We start from the raw sequence: 15863 nt of genomic DNA on the forward strand, positions 1-15863 counted from the left end.
GCATTGCTGGAAAGTTCTCCTGTAACAGGGTGATCAAATTAAGATCCTACATCTATACTAGTCTATACATATGACCAAGTGAGAAAAAAAATGTAGAGGCGTCTGTTTCTCAAACTAGACACTCTAATGTACTTGTCCTCTTGCTCAGTAGTGCACCGGGGCCTTCCACTCCTCTTTCTATTCTGGTTAGAGCCAGTTTGTGCTGTTCTGTGCAGGGAGTAGTACACAGCATGGTACAAGATTTTCAGTTTCTTGGCAATTTCTTGCATGGAATAGCATTAATTTCTCAGAACAAGAATAGACTGATGATTTTCAGAAGAAAGTTCTTTGTTTCTGGCCCCTTTGAGCCTGTAATCGAACCCACAATTGCGGATGCTCAAAAATACTCAGCTAGTCTAAAGAAGGCTAGTTTTATTGCTTCTTTAAACACAACACCCGTTTTCAGCTGTGCTAGCATAATTGCAAAAGGGCTTTCTAATGATCAATTAGCCTTTTAAAATGATAAACTTGGATTAGCTAACACAACGTGTCATTGGAACACAGGAGTGATGGTTGCTGATAATGGGCCTCTGTATGCCTATGGAGATATTCCATAAAAAATAGTTTACAGCTACAATAGTCATTTACAACATCTATACCGTATTTGATGTTAGCAAGGACATTTCTAAGTGACCCCAAACTTTTGACCGTTAGTGTATATAATATATATTGTTACTGCTCGACTAAAACAATCTCAGTCGACCAATAGCCTAACGAACAAACAATCGACCAGTCGACTAATAGGGGTCAGCCCTAATACAGTGTCAACGTTTATGATCACTATGCTTGATATTCATTTACAAGATGACATGTCATACGCTGGGTTGTTCTGAACAGAATGAGCCTATGTTTGTCGTATTGAGAATAGATTCAGGGTTGAAAACGCATCTGAATGCACTCGTGACTATTCTATGCGCACACAAATTACAATCTGCTTCTCTGAATTGTCCTGTGAAAGCCTAACACAGTAAGATCTTATTTTGTAACTTAGCTAGCCATGTTGGCAATAGAACACGCTTTAAAATTATGCCCACCTGACCAGATTGCGATTTATAATGGAGCTTGTTTGGAATGCGTTAACAACAACAGTAATTGTGTTTACTGAGCGGTTGTTTCAAACAAAACAACTACAAGTCTGATTGCTCTAATTCCTCAACAGCACAGCTAGGAGTGCTCAAAATAGCTCCTTATAGTTCAAGACTCTTCTTTGAGTCATAAAAGTGCATTGAAATTACGTAGGAACTTTGCACACTTTGGAGAGGTGTGGCCCCTTGGAGACACCAGTTAGTCATCTCACTCAACCCCTTGTCATTTTTTTGTCTTATGTTGCACCTACCCCACATTACCATGAATATTCTTAGTGTATGTGTCCAGAATATTTTCAGATTGTGTCAAATGCGGGAAAGTACAGTAAATGTAAAATGTGCATGAAATCAACAGTGTAATGTTTGGGTTCAGTCTTGTGTCAGATTAACTGTTTTGTCCTCATATTTAGTCTAATAATTTCCCCATAATCTCCAAACTGTTACTTTTTGATTCCTACCATGGTTATACATTAGAATTTAGCCCTATCCATATAGGCCAATTCCCACGAGTGTAAGGGCTTAAAAGTCTGGTTAAGTGCCTAGAGGACTTTATTGATTATGCTTGGGCTCATCAAGGAAGATGTACTGCATCATCTGCATGTCAATAAGGTTGTGTTAGATTAGAACCTCTGGGAGTAAGAGCTGATTAGTGGTACCTACTCCCTGTAAATTCCTGTTTTGTTGGATAGCCAGAAAGGAGGATGTGTGTATGCCATGTATGTGATGAGAAGGTAACTAGTATGACAGTAGCTCATTAGTATAATATGGACTTTCTCTTCACACTTGACTGTTTAAATGGTGTGTCTGTCGTTTCTTTTGAAACCTCTTCTTGAATATCTCTCTAAGGGCTATGTTGTTATAAATTAAGATGTCTTTTGATCTAGCTCTGTCCTTTTGAATTCGAAGTTGAAAGGTGATCATCCCTCCTGGCTTTGTTACAGTGTAAAAATGCTTGCTACAGCAATAAATTATCTTCTCTGAGGGGTTTTAAATAACTTTCCAGCTATTTTTTTGTCTCTGAACTCCATTACTGCTGGTGTAGTATTACATAATCTTCTCTGAATCTTCTGAATAACCTACAGGCTGACTTTGACTGTATATTGCATTCAAAAAAATACATATAGAAATGACAGGAGAATCTGATTAACATCTCCAAGCTCTGTCCACGTCGCCAAAATAATGTTGTCTCAACTTGCAAAAAGGCAGCACTACAGGTTTATTCCCTATCTATATCATTCAGAATCCTTGCTAAATGTTCAATTATGTTCAATGTTCAATCAGATAACACCCCATCTGTGGTTCCTTGCATAGTGGCACTCTGGATGCCCATCGCCCTCAGACATGTTCGATTACGGCAGAAAGATCCTCAGGTCTTTTTCATACTGAAAGTCTAATCCACATCTTGTTCCCGTTCTTCGTTTCTCCTTAGCCTCCGGGATCTCCTCGCCTCCCTCAACTCCTCCGACACAGGCCGCCAAGCAGCCGCCGGCGTTCCCCCTCGAGGCCTATCGGAGCGAGCCGGAGAGGCTGGAGGCACGGATGCGCTCCTACTCATCCCCGCCAGACACCGGGCAGCGCTTCAGTCTACGCTGCTCCAAACCACCCATGACTCCCTCCACCCCCATCGCTAACTCACGATCACGACCAGTGAGTACTACCCCACTGATAAAAACTAGTTGAAATAGGGTGCATCTGAATAGTCTAAAGCAGATTCTTCTTCTTCAACTGCACTGATCTGACCATAAAGGATAGGCAAAAGCAATACTTCAATGGTCCTTTCAGATCAGTGCAGATTAAGGAAAGGAGATGAGGAGAGGAAGCTACTTCAAACTATTGAAATTCATCTATGCAGTCAGTTCTGGTGGCTGTTCCCTCCCGTTATGCATTGATGGGTGGTCCAGACCACAGCTGGGTACATTAACATAAGCATTTACATATTTTGTCGCTTCATGCAAATGATTATCATCACTTTAACGTCCATCAAATTGATATTTATCTAACTTATATAGAATTCCAAGCAGCTGCACTGTTTTATTTAGAATTGTGAATTTAGAGTCTGTTTTGTCTCTGTGGCCCATGAGAACTACAACAGTATGCTGCTGGAATCTCTGCCCTTACTGTGCATCCTATCCCACTGGGTACAGACGTCAGTTCAACGTCTAGTTTGAGTTGTCAACTAACGTGAATTCAAAGTGAAATCAACAATACATTTCACCATGTCACTGGATTTTTTAAAAGCCCTTACGTTGATTACTTTTTGCAAATACAATCAGTTTTCTTGTTGATTCAACATCATCACATAGATTTTTGGGGTTGAAATGACATGGAAACAACATTTATTCAAGACGTTTTTGCGCAGTGGGATCCCTCTCTGTCTGCCAGGTGATACACTGGTTTCACTCAGCTAGTGGAGAGACACTAGCCTGATCCCAGATCTGTTTGTACTGTCTTGCAAACTTCTATGGTCATTGGCATGCTATTTGGCATGGCAATGATCATAGGAGTTGGCAAGATGGCTTAATGAGGCAAGAGAGACACTGTATAACAACCACAATAGTCAACAACTTCAATCTAGAGAAATCTTAAAGGTCTCTATAGCTCTCTCTCTCATGCATATTTTTGCTTATTGCATACTTCACAATTTAAATATTACAATGATAGGTTCAGAACCAAAGTTTTGGTGAATGTGTGTTGTCGTTTGCATACAATTTCATTAATCACTGAATTAACATTATCTGCCTGGTATCATAATTTGTAATTGGAGGACTAATCAAGGCTAATCAAGAATGTGAAAAATGTTAAACAATGGCTGTATTCCAAACACTTAACACACCCTCTCCCCTCAGCCCTCAAATTAAGTGGACACTTCTGATGACGTCTGACACTTGCAGGGCAAGGGAGGAAGTTATACATTTTTCTCATGACTGCCTTGCCCTGAAATTTGTCAGTCGTTTGTCCCGCGACTATTGTATTTTCAGCTTCGGTAACTTGTGGGTGCTTTATGTGCTAGAGTCAATTAGGATTGCATGTTTACTTATATTAACTATATAATTATTAATATACGCCTACTGAATGATAGCTAGCAAACTAATAAGCTAACTAATGTTGGCCTGCCTAGCTTCTGAAGAAGGAAAATGTTTTATTTCTACAATTTCCAAAAGCTAACCAAACAAAAACATGACTTTTGGAGACATGTTAGTGCATTAGTATTAACATTTCTAACTTATTTACATTCGTTTTTACTTTTATCTTCGTATGTTGACTTTTCCATATTTTATATTTCAGTCTTTTTTATATATTGCAACAATAATAACAATATTACACAAATACAGGGACATTCCTGTGAATACAATGAAAAATATTAAATTCTCCATATTGACATTTTGAGGTTAAGTTTTTACTGACATTTCTTAGCAAATGTACGATCATCGCGAATTGCATTATGGGGCATTTCAGGCCCTGAAGTTAACATAATTGTACACTCGCAAACTCAATTAAAAACGAGGGCTGAGGCTTACGTTGGCAACTTCCCTCGTCTGGCTAATCAATTGGGATCGACGACGAAGATGGTCGCAGGGATTCCCCAAGGGCATAACACAGAACCCAAACCAGCTGCGCGCGCATGCGCTATCGTGCATAAATGTATTTTATCCCCCCACACAAAACGCAATCACGACACAAGTTAAAATATCAAAACAAACTCTGAACCAATTACATCAATTTGGGGAAAGGTTGAAAAGCATTAAACATTTATGGCAATTTAGCTAGCTAGCTTCACTTGCTAGCTAATTTGTCCTAGTGAGCTAGCTTGCTGTTGCTAGCTAATTTGTCCTGGCATATAAAACATTGAGTTGTTATATTACCTGAAATGCACAAGGTCTTCTACTCCGACAATTAATCCACACACAAAACGGTCAACCGAATCGTTTCTAGTCATCTCTCCTCCTTCTGGGCTTTTTCTTCTCTTGACTTTATATTGCGATTGGCAACTTTCATAAATTAGGTGCATTACTGCCACTGACCTCATTCATCTTTCAGTCACCCACGTGGGTATAACCAATGAGGGGATGGCATGTGGGTACCTGCTTCTATAAACCAATGAGGAGATGGGATAGCCAGGACTTGCAGCGCGATCTGTGTCAGAAATAGAAATTACCTCTATTTTAGCCATTGGTAAAGCAGATGCTCGTTGGAGCCCACGAGCAGTGTGGGTGCTAAATTGATTTTGCAAGGCATGCACACCAACGGTTTAGTCAGCCTGTCAGGCAATGGTAAGTGGAGGAGGGTGTGTCTTGAATGAGTTTGAAACGCAGCCAATGCCGGTCATCGACTGACAGATTGCTAAAACATATGATGTGGTTAGCTGATAGGTAAAAGTACCTATCCAGGCGTTGTACGATCTGGCAGGCGTTCATTGTATTTTTCATAGCGACTGCAGCAAATTGGAATGTTCCACTTTTACTTGAATAGGGGATTGGTAGCGTGCATCCTATTTTACGTCAAGCGTTGTCAGTCGGCACGAAATTACGGGATGTAGGCTACCTGACAATGCTCTCTAGTCTACTAAAATACGCTTACTCTACTCTTTTTACCAACACCGAGCAAGACAAGAAAGACATGCGTCCATGAAAATCGCAGGAGCCTTTTATGCACGAAACGGTTGGACTGTGTTTCTCGTTTTCGTGTTGGCACCGCACAGGAGGAGAGGAGTTTCTCATGCCCGGCGACTGTCAAATCAGTAACGTTACCAGTTCGGAAGGCTAGTTGTAGCTCGGGAAGGCAACATAAGCTATCTGTTCACTACATTGTATCCACTATAGTGTGGTTGACAACAGTTACTTTTTCTACGACCTACTAGTATTTCATGACCGACTGCGCCCTGGTCTCTGCTGCCATCGTTGCCTGTGCAGGGTTGTGGAGTGAAAGAGGAGCGGGTAGAGTCAGTCGGTCAATTGGCTATCTGTACCTCTTATCTACAGGTCCAGGGTTTAGCTGAAGGCATGCTGGAGAAACTTGATCTAGAAGATGAAGGTAAGCCTCTTTGCAAACTTTTTGGAAATGTATTTTCAACTAGTAGATCCGCAAACCCATGCATAACCTTTGTCATGGCAGTTGACAAGGTAATGCGTCAGCCAAATGGACCTGTGAATGATCTATGATTTTTATGTAATTAGCCTAAGCAACATTTCATGAAGGCCATGTAGCCCGTTGATTATCGGTCAATTGAACATACATGGTGCCTTCAAGTCATATATCATGCCAATAACACATTTAGTGGTAAATGTATTTTTGCCCAAACAATCCCACCCATGAATCATATTCCCATTATTCGAGTGGTGTAGTCTAATAATCAAAACATGTAATAAAAAATAAAAAACATGTTTTGAACTGCTTTGTGAGTATATCAAAGGTGGAACCGAACTATATACCAGCTCTGTAGCCCATCATGTCAATGTATAGAAGCTTTAGTGGATGGCAGGGACCTTCATTGTTAATATGAAGGAGATTCAGCTCATGTTAGGGGGGAACTTGTTTGCTGTTATCCCTGCTAACCTGTTGGCTGCCTCCCTCAGTCCAGACACAATGTGATGTTGCATCTGTATCAGATACAGTACCGCTGCAGCATAGGTAGTGTTACCCCATAGCTTGACAGTGGTATATTAATGAGTTTAGAATGCTGAATCATAGCATATCCATTTTATCTAGTGTTTATACCAAATAGCGTCTCAGCTTCACTGTAAATAACTGATCTAATCAGAAATACACTACAGGAGAGCTTGAACAAGGGGATGATGGGGGCTACTGACAGGGCAGTGCTATTCTGCCTTGATTAAGGGAGCTTCATCTAGATGTTTGTGAATATGATTTACTTCACCAGATGTGTTTACTATCTGACGTCAAATGAAAGACCAATTACATGTGAAGTAGAACTAGAAAAAACTGCCACAATCTACCCACCTAGGCAGCTACCCTAAACTTTACATGAAATACAATATATATGCCACTTATCAGACTCACTTATCCAAAGTCACTTCTAGTACAGTGAGTTCAGGTCACTTGACACGGTCTTCAACACATTTGGCGACATTTTCAAGTTTAGTCAGTAGCCTATTTGTGAGTGCTCAGAGCTTAGATTAAGTTGCGTAGTGCGCAGGATATAATGTCATGCCCGTTCTATACACCATATATCTACAGGATATAATGTCATGCCTGTTCTATACACCACATATCTACAGGATATAATGTCATGCCTGTTCTATACACCATATATCTACAGGATATAATGTCATATTCTATCTAGGATATAATGTCATGCCCGTTCTATACACCACATATCTACAGGATATAATGTCATGCCTGTTCTATACACCACATATCTACAGGATATAATGTCATGCCTGTTCTATACACCATATATCTACAGGATATAATGTCATGCCTGTTCTATACACCACATATCTACAGGATATAATGTCATGCCCGTTCTATACACCATATATCTACAGGATATAATGTCATGCCTGTTCTATACACCATATATCTACAGGATATAATGTCATGCCTGTTCTATACACCATATATCTACAGGATATAATGTCATGCCTGTTCTATACACCACATATCTACAGGATATAATGTCATGCCCGTTCTATACACCATATATCTACAGGATATAATGTCATGCCTGTTCTATACACCATATATCTACAGGATATAATGTCATGCCTGTTCTATACACCACATATCTACAGGATATAATGTCATGCCCGTTCTATACAGCACATATCTACAGGATATAATGTCATGCCTGTTCTATACACCATATATCTACAGGATATAATGTCATGCCTGTTCTATACACCACATATCTACAGGATATAATGTCATGCCCGTTCTATACAGCACATATCTACAGGATATAATGTCATGCCTATTCTATACACCACATATCTACAGGATATAATGTCATGCCCGTTCTATACACCACATATCTACAGGATATAATGTCATGCCCGTTCTATACACCACATATCTACAGGATATAATGTCATGCCCATTCTATACACCACATATCTACAGAATATAATGTCATGCCCGTTCTATACACCACATATCTACAGGATATAATGTCATGCCCGTTCTATACACCACATATCTACAGGATATAATGTCATGCCCGTTCTATACACCACATATCTACAGGATATAATGTCATGCCCGTTCTATACACCACATATCTACAGGATATAATGTCATGCCCGTTCTATACACCACATATCTACAGGATATAATGTCATGCCCGTTTTATACACCACATATCTACAGGGTATAATGTCATGCCCGTTCTATACACCACATATCTACAGGGTATAATGTCATGCCCGTTCTATACACCACATATCTACAGTGCGTTCGGAAAGTATTAAGACCTCTTCACTTTGTCCACATTTTGTTACATTACAGCCTTATTCTGTTGCGTGTAGATTGATAAGGAAGAAAAACAATTTAATCAGTTTTAGAATGAGGCTGTAACGTAAGGAAATGTAGAAAAAGTGAATGGGTCTGAATACTTTCCAAATGCACTGTATGTGCAACAGTTCTGAACGCTCTGCCCTGCTGAACAAAGCCATGGTTTTGTTCTTCGTTTTCATGACTGGTGGTGATCTTCGTGCCCTGTAATGTTTAAGGTAACCAGGTAAGTCAGCGCTGAGTGTTTCCCCAAGGCTCTTCACTGTACCAGCAGCTCTCACTCTGTGTGTCACATAACAGTATGCATGGCACACGCAGCACATTCAGTGAGCATGATGCTGCTTGCTTCAAAAAAACTGTGTGGGTGGGATGGGGGGGTTGAACACTCATTTTACTATACCTTTATTACAGAGAAGATGTGAAATGATCATCATGGTACCATTATTACATAACATTCCATTCAGATGGAAATAGCCTAGATGTACTCTAGAGGTTTACATAAAGGCATCAACACCAGACATCTGGGTAAACCTGGTAAACTAAATCCTATTTACGTCATTTGTTTCCCCCCCCCCATTTTGTTTTTCCAGTTAAGCCACATATGAGCCAACCATCATTCAGTAGGCTGTGAGATGGAAGGCTACTGCTGCCTTCTTTCAACGTTGGTCAAATGTGAATCAAGGCTCTTCAAAACAAACAGACCATTTTACATTAATTCAATTCTCAGAATGGCCAACGTGGCTGCTTGCCACAGTGTCAAGCCTGTGCTCAGTGGTACATCAAAATACTCAGATGGTCAGAGTAGTTTTACTTGGAGATTGGTGGGAGTGTGATCGTGAGGCAATGGCTTTGGGCACCAGCCACAGCCATTGTGTTCAGGGATTTTGGGAGTTGGTATGTGCGTTTTGCACTCTATAAAACCTCTGTTTGATACTCTAACCTATAGTGGTTTAAGTTCCAAGGTTTTCCATAGAACCAAGACTCTAATTTATTGATAACTGAACATTTACATTTATATGTGTTCTGTTTCCCCCCCCCCCCCGAGGACATTCCGACTACATTAGGGTTGTCTTAAACCAGTTTGATCTAGTCTCAATCAAATGCACCTCGTTTCTCTCAGGTTTGTAAGGCTGCATTCTCCTGCTGCTCTGCATAGCAAAGGAGCAAAGTCTAACGGAGCTATTATGGGATTGTTGGGCGGCGAACATCTAGGACAAAGCAGATGGAAGAGGTTGTTATATGGCATTAGATTTATTTCAAGTGGCACAATGTCCGTGGACATGGATTCACGTCCCTTTTTAGGCATTGACTGTGGTTTAGCAATGCTGCATTGGGCTCGGATACCCAGGTTGTGATATGTATGGAGCTGGACTGTGACCATCGGCAGAGGTGTTGACATAGCCTCCTCACCCATCATTAGAACTGACAGGGCGAAAGCCATTGGAGTGGAGCTGTCAGTCTTACGCATCAACCTGATACACTGACGGGTGTACAGACGGCACAGCAGTTAGACTGCAGTGTCGGTTCAAATCACCGCCAGAATGTATGGCAACGTCCAGACTAAGTCGGCCAAATCGTCTAGACTCCTTGAGGAGAGATTTTGAGGAAGGTGAGTGGGGAGCATGGCGGCTCCTTCCAATCATAGAACAAACGACTGCTCTGTTGTCTCAAGAGCTTAACAAAAAAAAGTCTGTTTAGTGTAGCTGAATAGTACAGGGAGAATTACCATGGCAACCGGCCCTGGAGATTGAGTCAGTAGTCAGCGAGTGAGAAACTTCCAGTCTCTTAGTTCATTGAATATACCCTTTATATTCGGGTCCTTTGAGAAGAAAGGCGATATCAGACACCCAGGATATCTCACACAACAATGTAGTGGTTTTGAGAGCATATTTTGTAGCTATATGAAAATGCCCAGGAAGTAATGTTCTCCATGTACCACGTCTCTTCCATATTCTCTTTGAAGAAGATGTGCATAGAGCAAACCATGAATCAGTGGAAGTAATTTTACCTCATTACTGGTCAAAGTACAAGGCATCAGGATTTCCATTGTTGTTCCATTCCTAGTATTTTGTGTCTTAAATAATGCTTGTGCATATATGTGCTTTACTTTCAGCTTTTGAAGAATCCGAAAGTGATATCTACATGCGCTTTATGAAGTCACACAAGTGCTACGACATTGTTCCTACCAGCTCTAAGCTCGTGGTTTTTGACACTACTCTGCAGGTAAGTGCTTCGTCTCATGAACATCTATTGTACAAAGACTTCTGACAGTCACAGAACATTGTTCTGTTTTCCCGCCTTCTGATAATGTTCCATCTACACATGTGGTCAATAGGAAACTTTTTTTGTGTGTTTTATCGACTAGTAACTTCGAATGCATTTGCGTCATGGCTTGAGCCATGATACTATGTCTCTGGTTACTAATTGATCTGCTTTGTTAAACAAGTAAACTCTGTTATGGTCTTGGTTTGGAAAGTGATACAAATGTCTACGCAGCACAGAAATTAGCTGGAGACTTTCTACTCAGGCCAGAATATACTATTATGATATCCTCTTTGTAAAAGTCTTTCAGTTCCTCTCTCTTGAAGCTTGTCACACTTTAAAACCCCTCGCAATCTCTCCCACTGTTTTATCTTCAAAAACACAGGCTAGAAAAATAGCTTTTGTCTGAACTTGTGACTTGATAGAAATCTGCAATTAAAAAGCTCTACATTTTAATCCAGATAAGTGTTATCTCTTATCCACCATGTCGCTTGGAGGTCTCATCCTTCCATGGTTAGACCACACTACACTCTACAGAGATGATGTCGGTCTACAGAGATGATGTCGGTCTACAGAGATGATGTCGGTCTAGAGAGATGATGTCGGTCTAGAGAGATGATGTCGGTCTAGAGAGATGATGTCGGTCTAGAGAGATGATGTCGGTCTAGAGAGATGATGTCGGTCTACAGAGATGATGTCGGTCTACAGAGATGATGTCGGTCTACAGAGATGATGTCGGTCTACAGAGATGATGTCGGTCTACAGAGATGATGTCGGTCTACAGAGATGATGTCGGTCTACAGAGATGATGTCGGTGAAAACAAGGAAGCAGTGAGAAGGCTTTAATGAAACGGCTGCAGTCCAGCAGTCAAACAATGGAGAAGAATAACAAACAAATAACCACCAACACCTCAGTCAAACAGCTTGAATCTGTTCTTCATTAAACATCAAACCACAACTATTACAGCAGACCGTGACCTTTGACTAGTGCGCAGGTCACAAGAATGCAATAGATATATTTGTCTAGTAGACCTGGTCCTCTCTCAACATCACAGTTTAATCAGTGTGCTACTTTTTATTTTTGTAAATGTTTTATTTTGTTTTACTTTCATACTGTCCCAAAATCTCTTCTGTTATGTACAGCCAAATGAACTGTAAACCTGTTACTCATATTACATGGGAAAGTGTAAAAACCCACTGGAGGTGTTGTAGTTTCCCCCATCATCAAATACTTCCCTGCTAGTGTCTACACCGAGCTCAGTGCTGTCTCCCACCTCCAGCTCCACTACGGCTGCGTTGCTGGCAAAGTCTTGTGCCGGTCCAGACCTAATGTCCCATGAGGACACCAGCAGCTGTCCATTCTTCCGCAAAGACACGGCAGCGTTGGCGTTTCCGTTGTAGAACACGGTGTAGCAGAAGTAATACACTCCTTTGACCACGGCTGTGAAGACAACTGCAGCAGGGTTGTATCCACTGCCGACGTTGGAGAAGACTTTTGTACTGTAAGGGTATGTCAGTGGTGAAGGGTCCAATGTTCCCAGAACCATACGTTCTGAGAGCTGCAGAGAACGCCACCTTTGGCTGACCAGCTGCTAAGTCCTTCTTCTTTAATGTCTTCAGTTCTTCTTCCTGAACTTTGTTCATACTTTTCACTTCCTCCACCTGGCTCACGCTGGCTTGTAGCCTGGTCTCCACAGCGCCTAGTTTCTGGTCCATGGCTCCCAATTCCTCCTTCAGGACAGCCAGCTCTCTGATCAAGGCTCCCCCCCCCCCCCCCTCCCACACACCTTGTGCCCCAGACAGTGTGAGGCACAGACAGTGTTAGTCGAACGCCTCCCCCTTCATTGACAGGTCAGTTCTGTGTAGTCTTTTAGCTTCTGTCGTTCTCTTTTATATATGTCAAGTTTTACAGAGGGTTTAGCAGGAAATCTCTGCAGTCAATGAGGGGGGTTCTTTCTCTTCATAGGGAATGTATTTGACATGTGGATGAGGAAACGAAGATAGGAAAATGGGTCTTCCCTCCCGCTACCTGGAATATACTTCTATTAACGATTGGGAATTCGGGCAGCTCTATAGCTCTAATCACATCCACGTTTTGTCTGGTAGTAGTTGCTTATCCGATTCCCAGTCTTTCATTGAGTGCTTGTCCAGACCAGCAGCCCAGAACAGAAACGGACTGAGGCTGATCTCAATGGAAGATTAAAGTTTCCATGTGAAGGCTAAAGGAACCTTCTCATTATGGCTACACAGCCTCATTAAACTTTAATCTTCTTAAGATTACTCTTTCAGAAATGCCAAAAGAAAAATAGATGCTTTCATTAATGTTTTACAGTGCCTGGAGACAATGGGGTTTAATAGTGTGCTTGTGTGTTCATTCCCAGACCATTAGCATTGGATATGAATTTTAAAAAGGCAGAGGCATTCAATTAGAGAGACGACCATGCATTTGTCTTTGGAGGGCGATAGTCATCTGTGGTTTCCCTTTGCGGTGTCATGGTTTTAAGTCATTTAGTATCTTGGGAGGTGCAGTACAATGATATACAGTATCAGTAGGATTACAATATTACCAGATACCTGCTTCTCAGGGAGAGCCGTTCACAATGAATGCTAATGGGAATGAATTCTAATGAGGAAATGGTGTCTGTTCAGCATGTCTACACAAGCCCCTTATGAGTTTACGTAGTTATTTTACCCCCAGCTGAGGTGAATGGAGTCATGGTACAGTATGTATTCAGTCAGTCAGGTATCTCTGGCTTAGAGATACGAAGATCTGAACTAGAGTTTGATTTTATACCATCTTATCATCACACCAAACTGGAATGTCCAGGACCCAGTTTTTCAAAGGTTAGCTGTCTGGATTTCGCCTATCTGATTGGATTAATGCAAAGGCATAGGATGGGAGTCTCTTCCCCCCCCCCCCCCCCCCATTCAAGTATGTTCTATTTATTCTATTTCTATGCATTTAATCCGATCTGATAGGCAAAATCCAGATAACTTTTGAAAAACTGGGCCCAGGGGGCATTATTCTCTCCATGAAAGTAGATGGAAAGATGGATACTTATTTGTCCTGAGTTAGGAGAATTGTTTCCACTGCCTGTTGTTTACAGGGAACAAAAGTCAAACCACCAGAACCACACACAGCAGCATTCTTTTTTTGTGTTGAAAGACCACAGTACTGTATACCTGTCCCCAGTTAACAGACATCTAACTACACAGTGGCTAGTGGTAACTGGGAGGAAGCAGTGGATGCTAACTGACACAGCCAGAGAGGTGTGATGAAACCCTGCCCTGCTCAGAAACACACTCTTTAGGGGGGAGATGTTGTGTTGTCTGACCCCTCAACTGGGAGCTTGGGAGGCAGAGGGGGCTGGGAAGTGGTGGACCATGCTGCTCTATTCCACCTACATTTTATAAAATACATGTTTAACAAGTCTTGTAAAAACATTGTTGTGTGTTCTTCTCGCCTGTAGGTAAAAAAGGCCTTCTTCGCCTTGGTTGCCAACGGGGTGCGGGCAGCCCCACTATGGGAGACAAAGAAGCAGAGCTTTGTCGGTAAGTGGAAAAAAAATATTTTTCTTTGCAGTCAAATGTTACTGTATTTTCCATACATAGTGAACAGAATGGAACCAAATCCAGTTCTTAAGGAGAAATGGTCAGACTGGGATAGAGAAGAGGGAAAGATGAGGGTATCACAACTATAAAGGAGGGGAGGTATAGAAACTGAGAGGTGATTAGGAAAGTAGATCAAATGACATAGTCCATGCAAATTATAAAATGTGTGTGTCCCTGCTAGAGGTCGACCGGTTATGATTTTTCAACACCGATATTGGAGGGCAAAAAAAGCCGTTACCGATTAATCGGACTATTATTTATTTATTTATTTTTAAAACATTTGAATTACTTGTAATAATGACAATTACAACAGTACTGAATAAACACTTATTTTAACCTAATATAATACATCAATAAAATCAATTTTGCCTCAAATAAATAATGAAACGTGTTCAATTTGGTTTAAATAATGCAAAAACAAAGTGTTGGAGAAGAAAGTAAAAGTGCAATATGTGCCAGGTAAGAAAGCTAACGTTTAAGTTCCTTGCTCAGAACATGAGAACATATGAAAGCTGGTGGTTCCTTTTAACATGAGTCTTCAATATTCCCAGGTGAGAAGTTTAGGACTATTATAGGACTATTTATAGGACTATTTCTCTCTATACCATTTGTATTTCATTAGCCTTTGACTATTGGATGTTCTTATAGGTACTTTAGTATTGCCAGTGTAACAGTATAGCCTCCGTCCCTCTCCTCGCTCGAACCAGGAACACATCGACAACAGCCACCCTCGAAGCAGCGTTACCTATGCAGAGCAAGGGGAACAACCACTCCAAGTCTCAGAGCGAGTGACATTTGAAACAATATTAGCGCGCACCCTGCTAACTAGCTAACCATTTCACATCGGTTACACCAGCCTAATCTCGGGAGTTGATAGGCTTGAAGTCATAAACTGAGCAATGCTTGACGCACAACGAAGAGCTGCTGGCAAAACGCACGAAAGTGCTGTTTGAATGAATGTTTACGAGCCTGCTGCTGCTTACCACTGCTCAGTCAGACTGCTCTATCAAACCATAGACTTAGTTATAATATAATAACACACAGAAATACGAGCCATAGGTCATTAATATGGTTGGATCCGGAAACTATCATCTCAAAAACAAGCCGTTTATTCTTTCAGTGAGCTGCGTAACCGTTCCGTGTTTTATCTAACGGGTGGCATCCATAAGTCTAAATATTCCTGTTACATTGCACAACCTTCAATTTTATGTCACAATTCCGTAAAAATCTGTCAAATTAGGCGGCCCAAACTCACACAATTTCACCTGGTTAATATTGCCCGCTAACCTGGATTTCTTTTAGCTAAATATGCAGGTTTAAAAATATATACTTCTGTGTATTGATTTTAAGAAAGGCATTGATGTTTATGGTCAGGTACACATTGGAGCAACGATA

At 41.1% G+C, this 15863-nt stretch overlaps 1 protein-coding gene across 5 annotated transcripts in view; it reads left to right on the plus strand.

Moving 5' to 3' along the window:
* The window catches only part of LOC124039596 (5'-AMP-activated protein kinase subunit gamma-2-like), a 111878-nt gene that overhangs the window by 64702 nt on the left and 31313 nt on the right, over positions 1-15863 (plus strand). For 4 of the 5 annotated variants that reach the window (XM_046355741.1, XM_046355742.1, XM_046355744.1 and 1 more), the window contains 4 exons: positions 2554-2771; positions 6104-6155; positions 10708-10817; positions 14327-14408. In XM_046355741.1, the coding sequence (XP_046211697.1) occupies positions 2554-2771; positions 6104-6155; positions 10708-10817; positions 14327-14408 (462 nt within the window). Of the gene's footprint in view, positions 1-2553; positions 2772-6103; positions 6156-9002; positions 10204-10707; positions 10818-14326; positions 14409-15863 lie in introns of those variants that run through there. The other variant, XM_046355746.1, reaches the window with a different exon arrangement.

Source organism: Oncorhynchus gorbuscha, linkage group LG07, assembly GCF_021184085.1.
Source record: "Oncorhynchus gorbuscha isolate QuinsamMale2020 ecotype Even-year linkage group LG07, OgorEven_v1.0, whole genome shotgun sequence".
Taxonomy (NCBI): domain Eukaryota; kingdom Metazoa; phylum Chordata; class Actinopteri; order Salmoniformes; family Salmonidae; genus Oncorhynchus; species Oncorhynchus gorbuscha.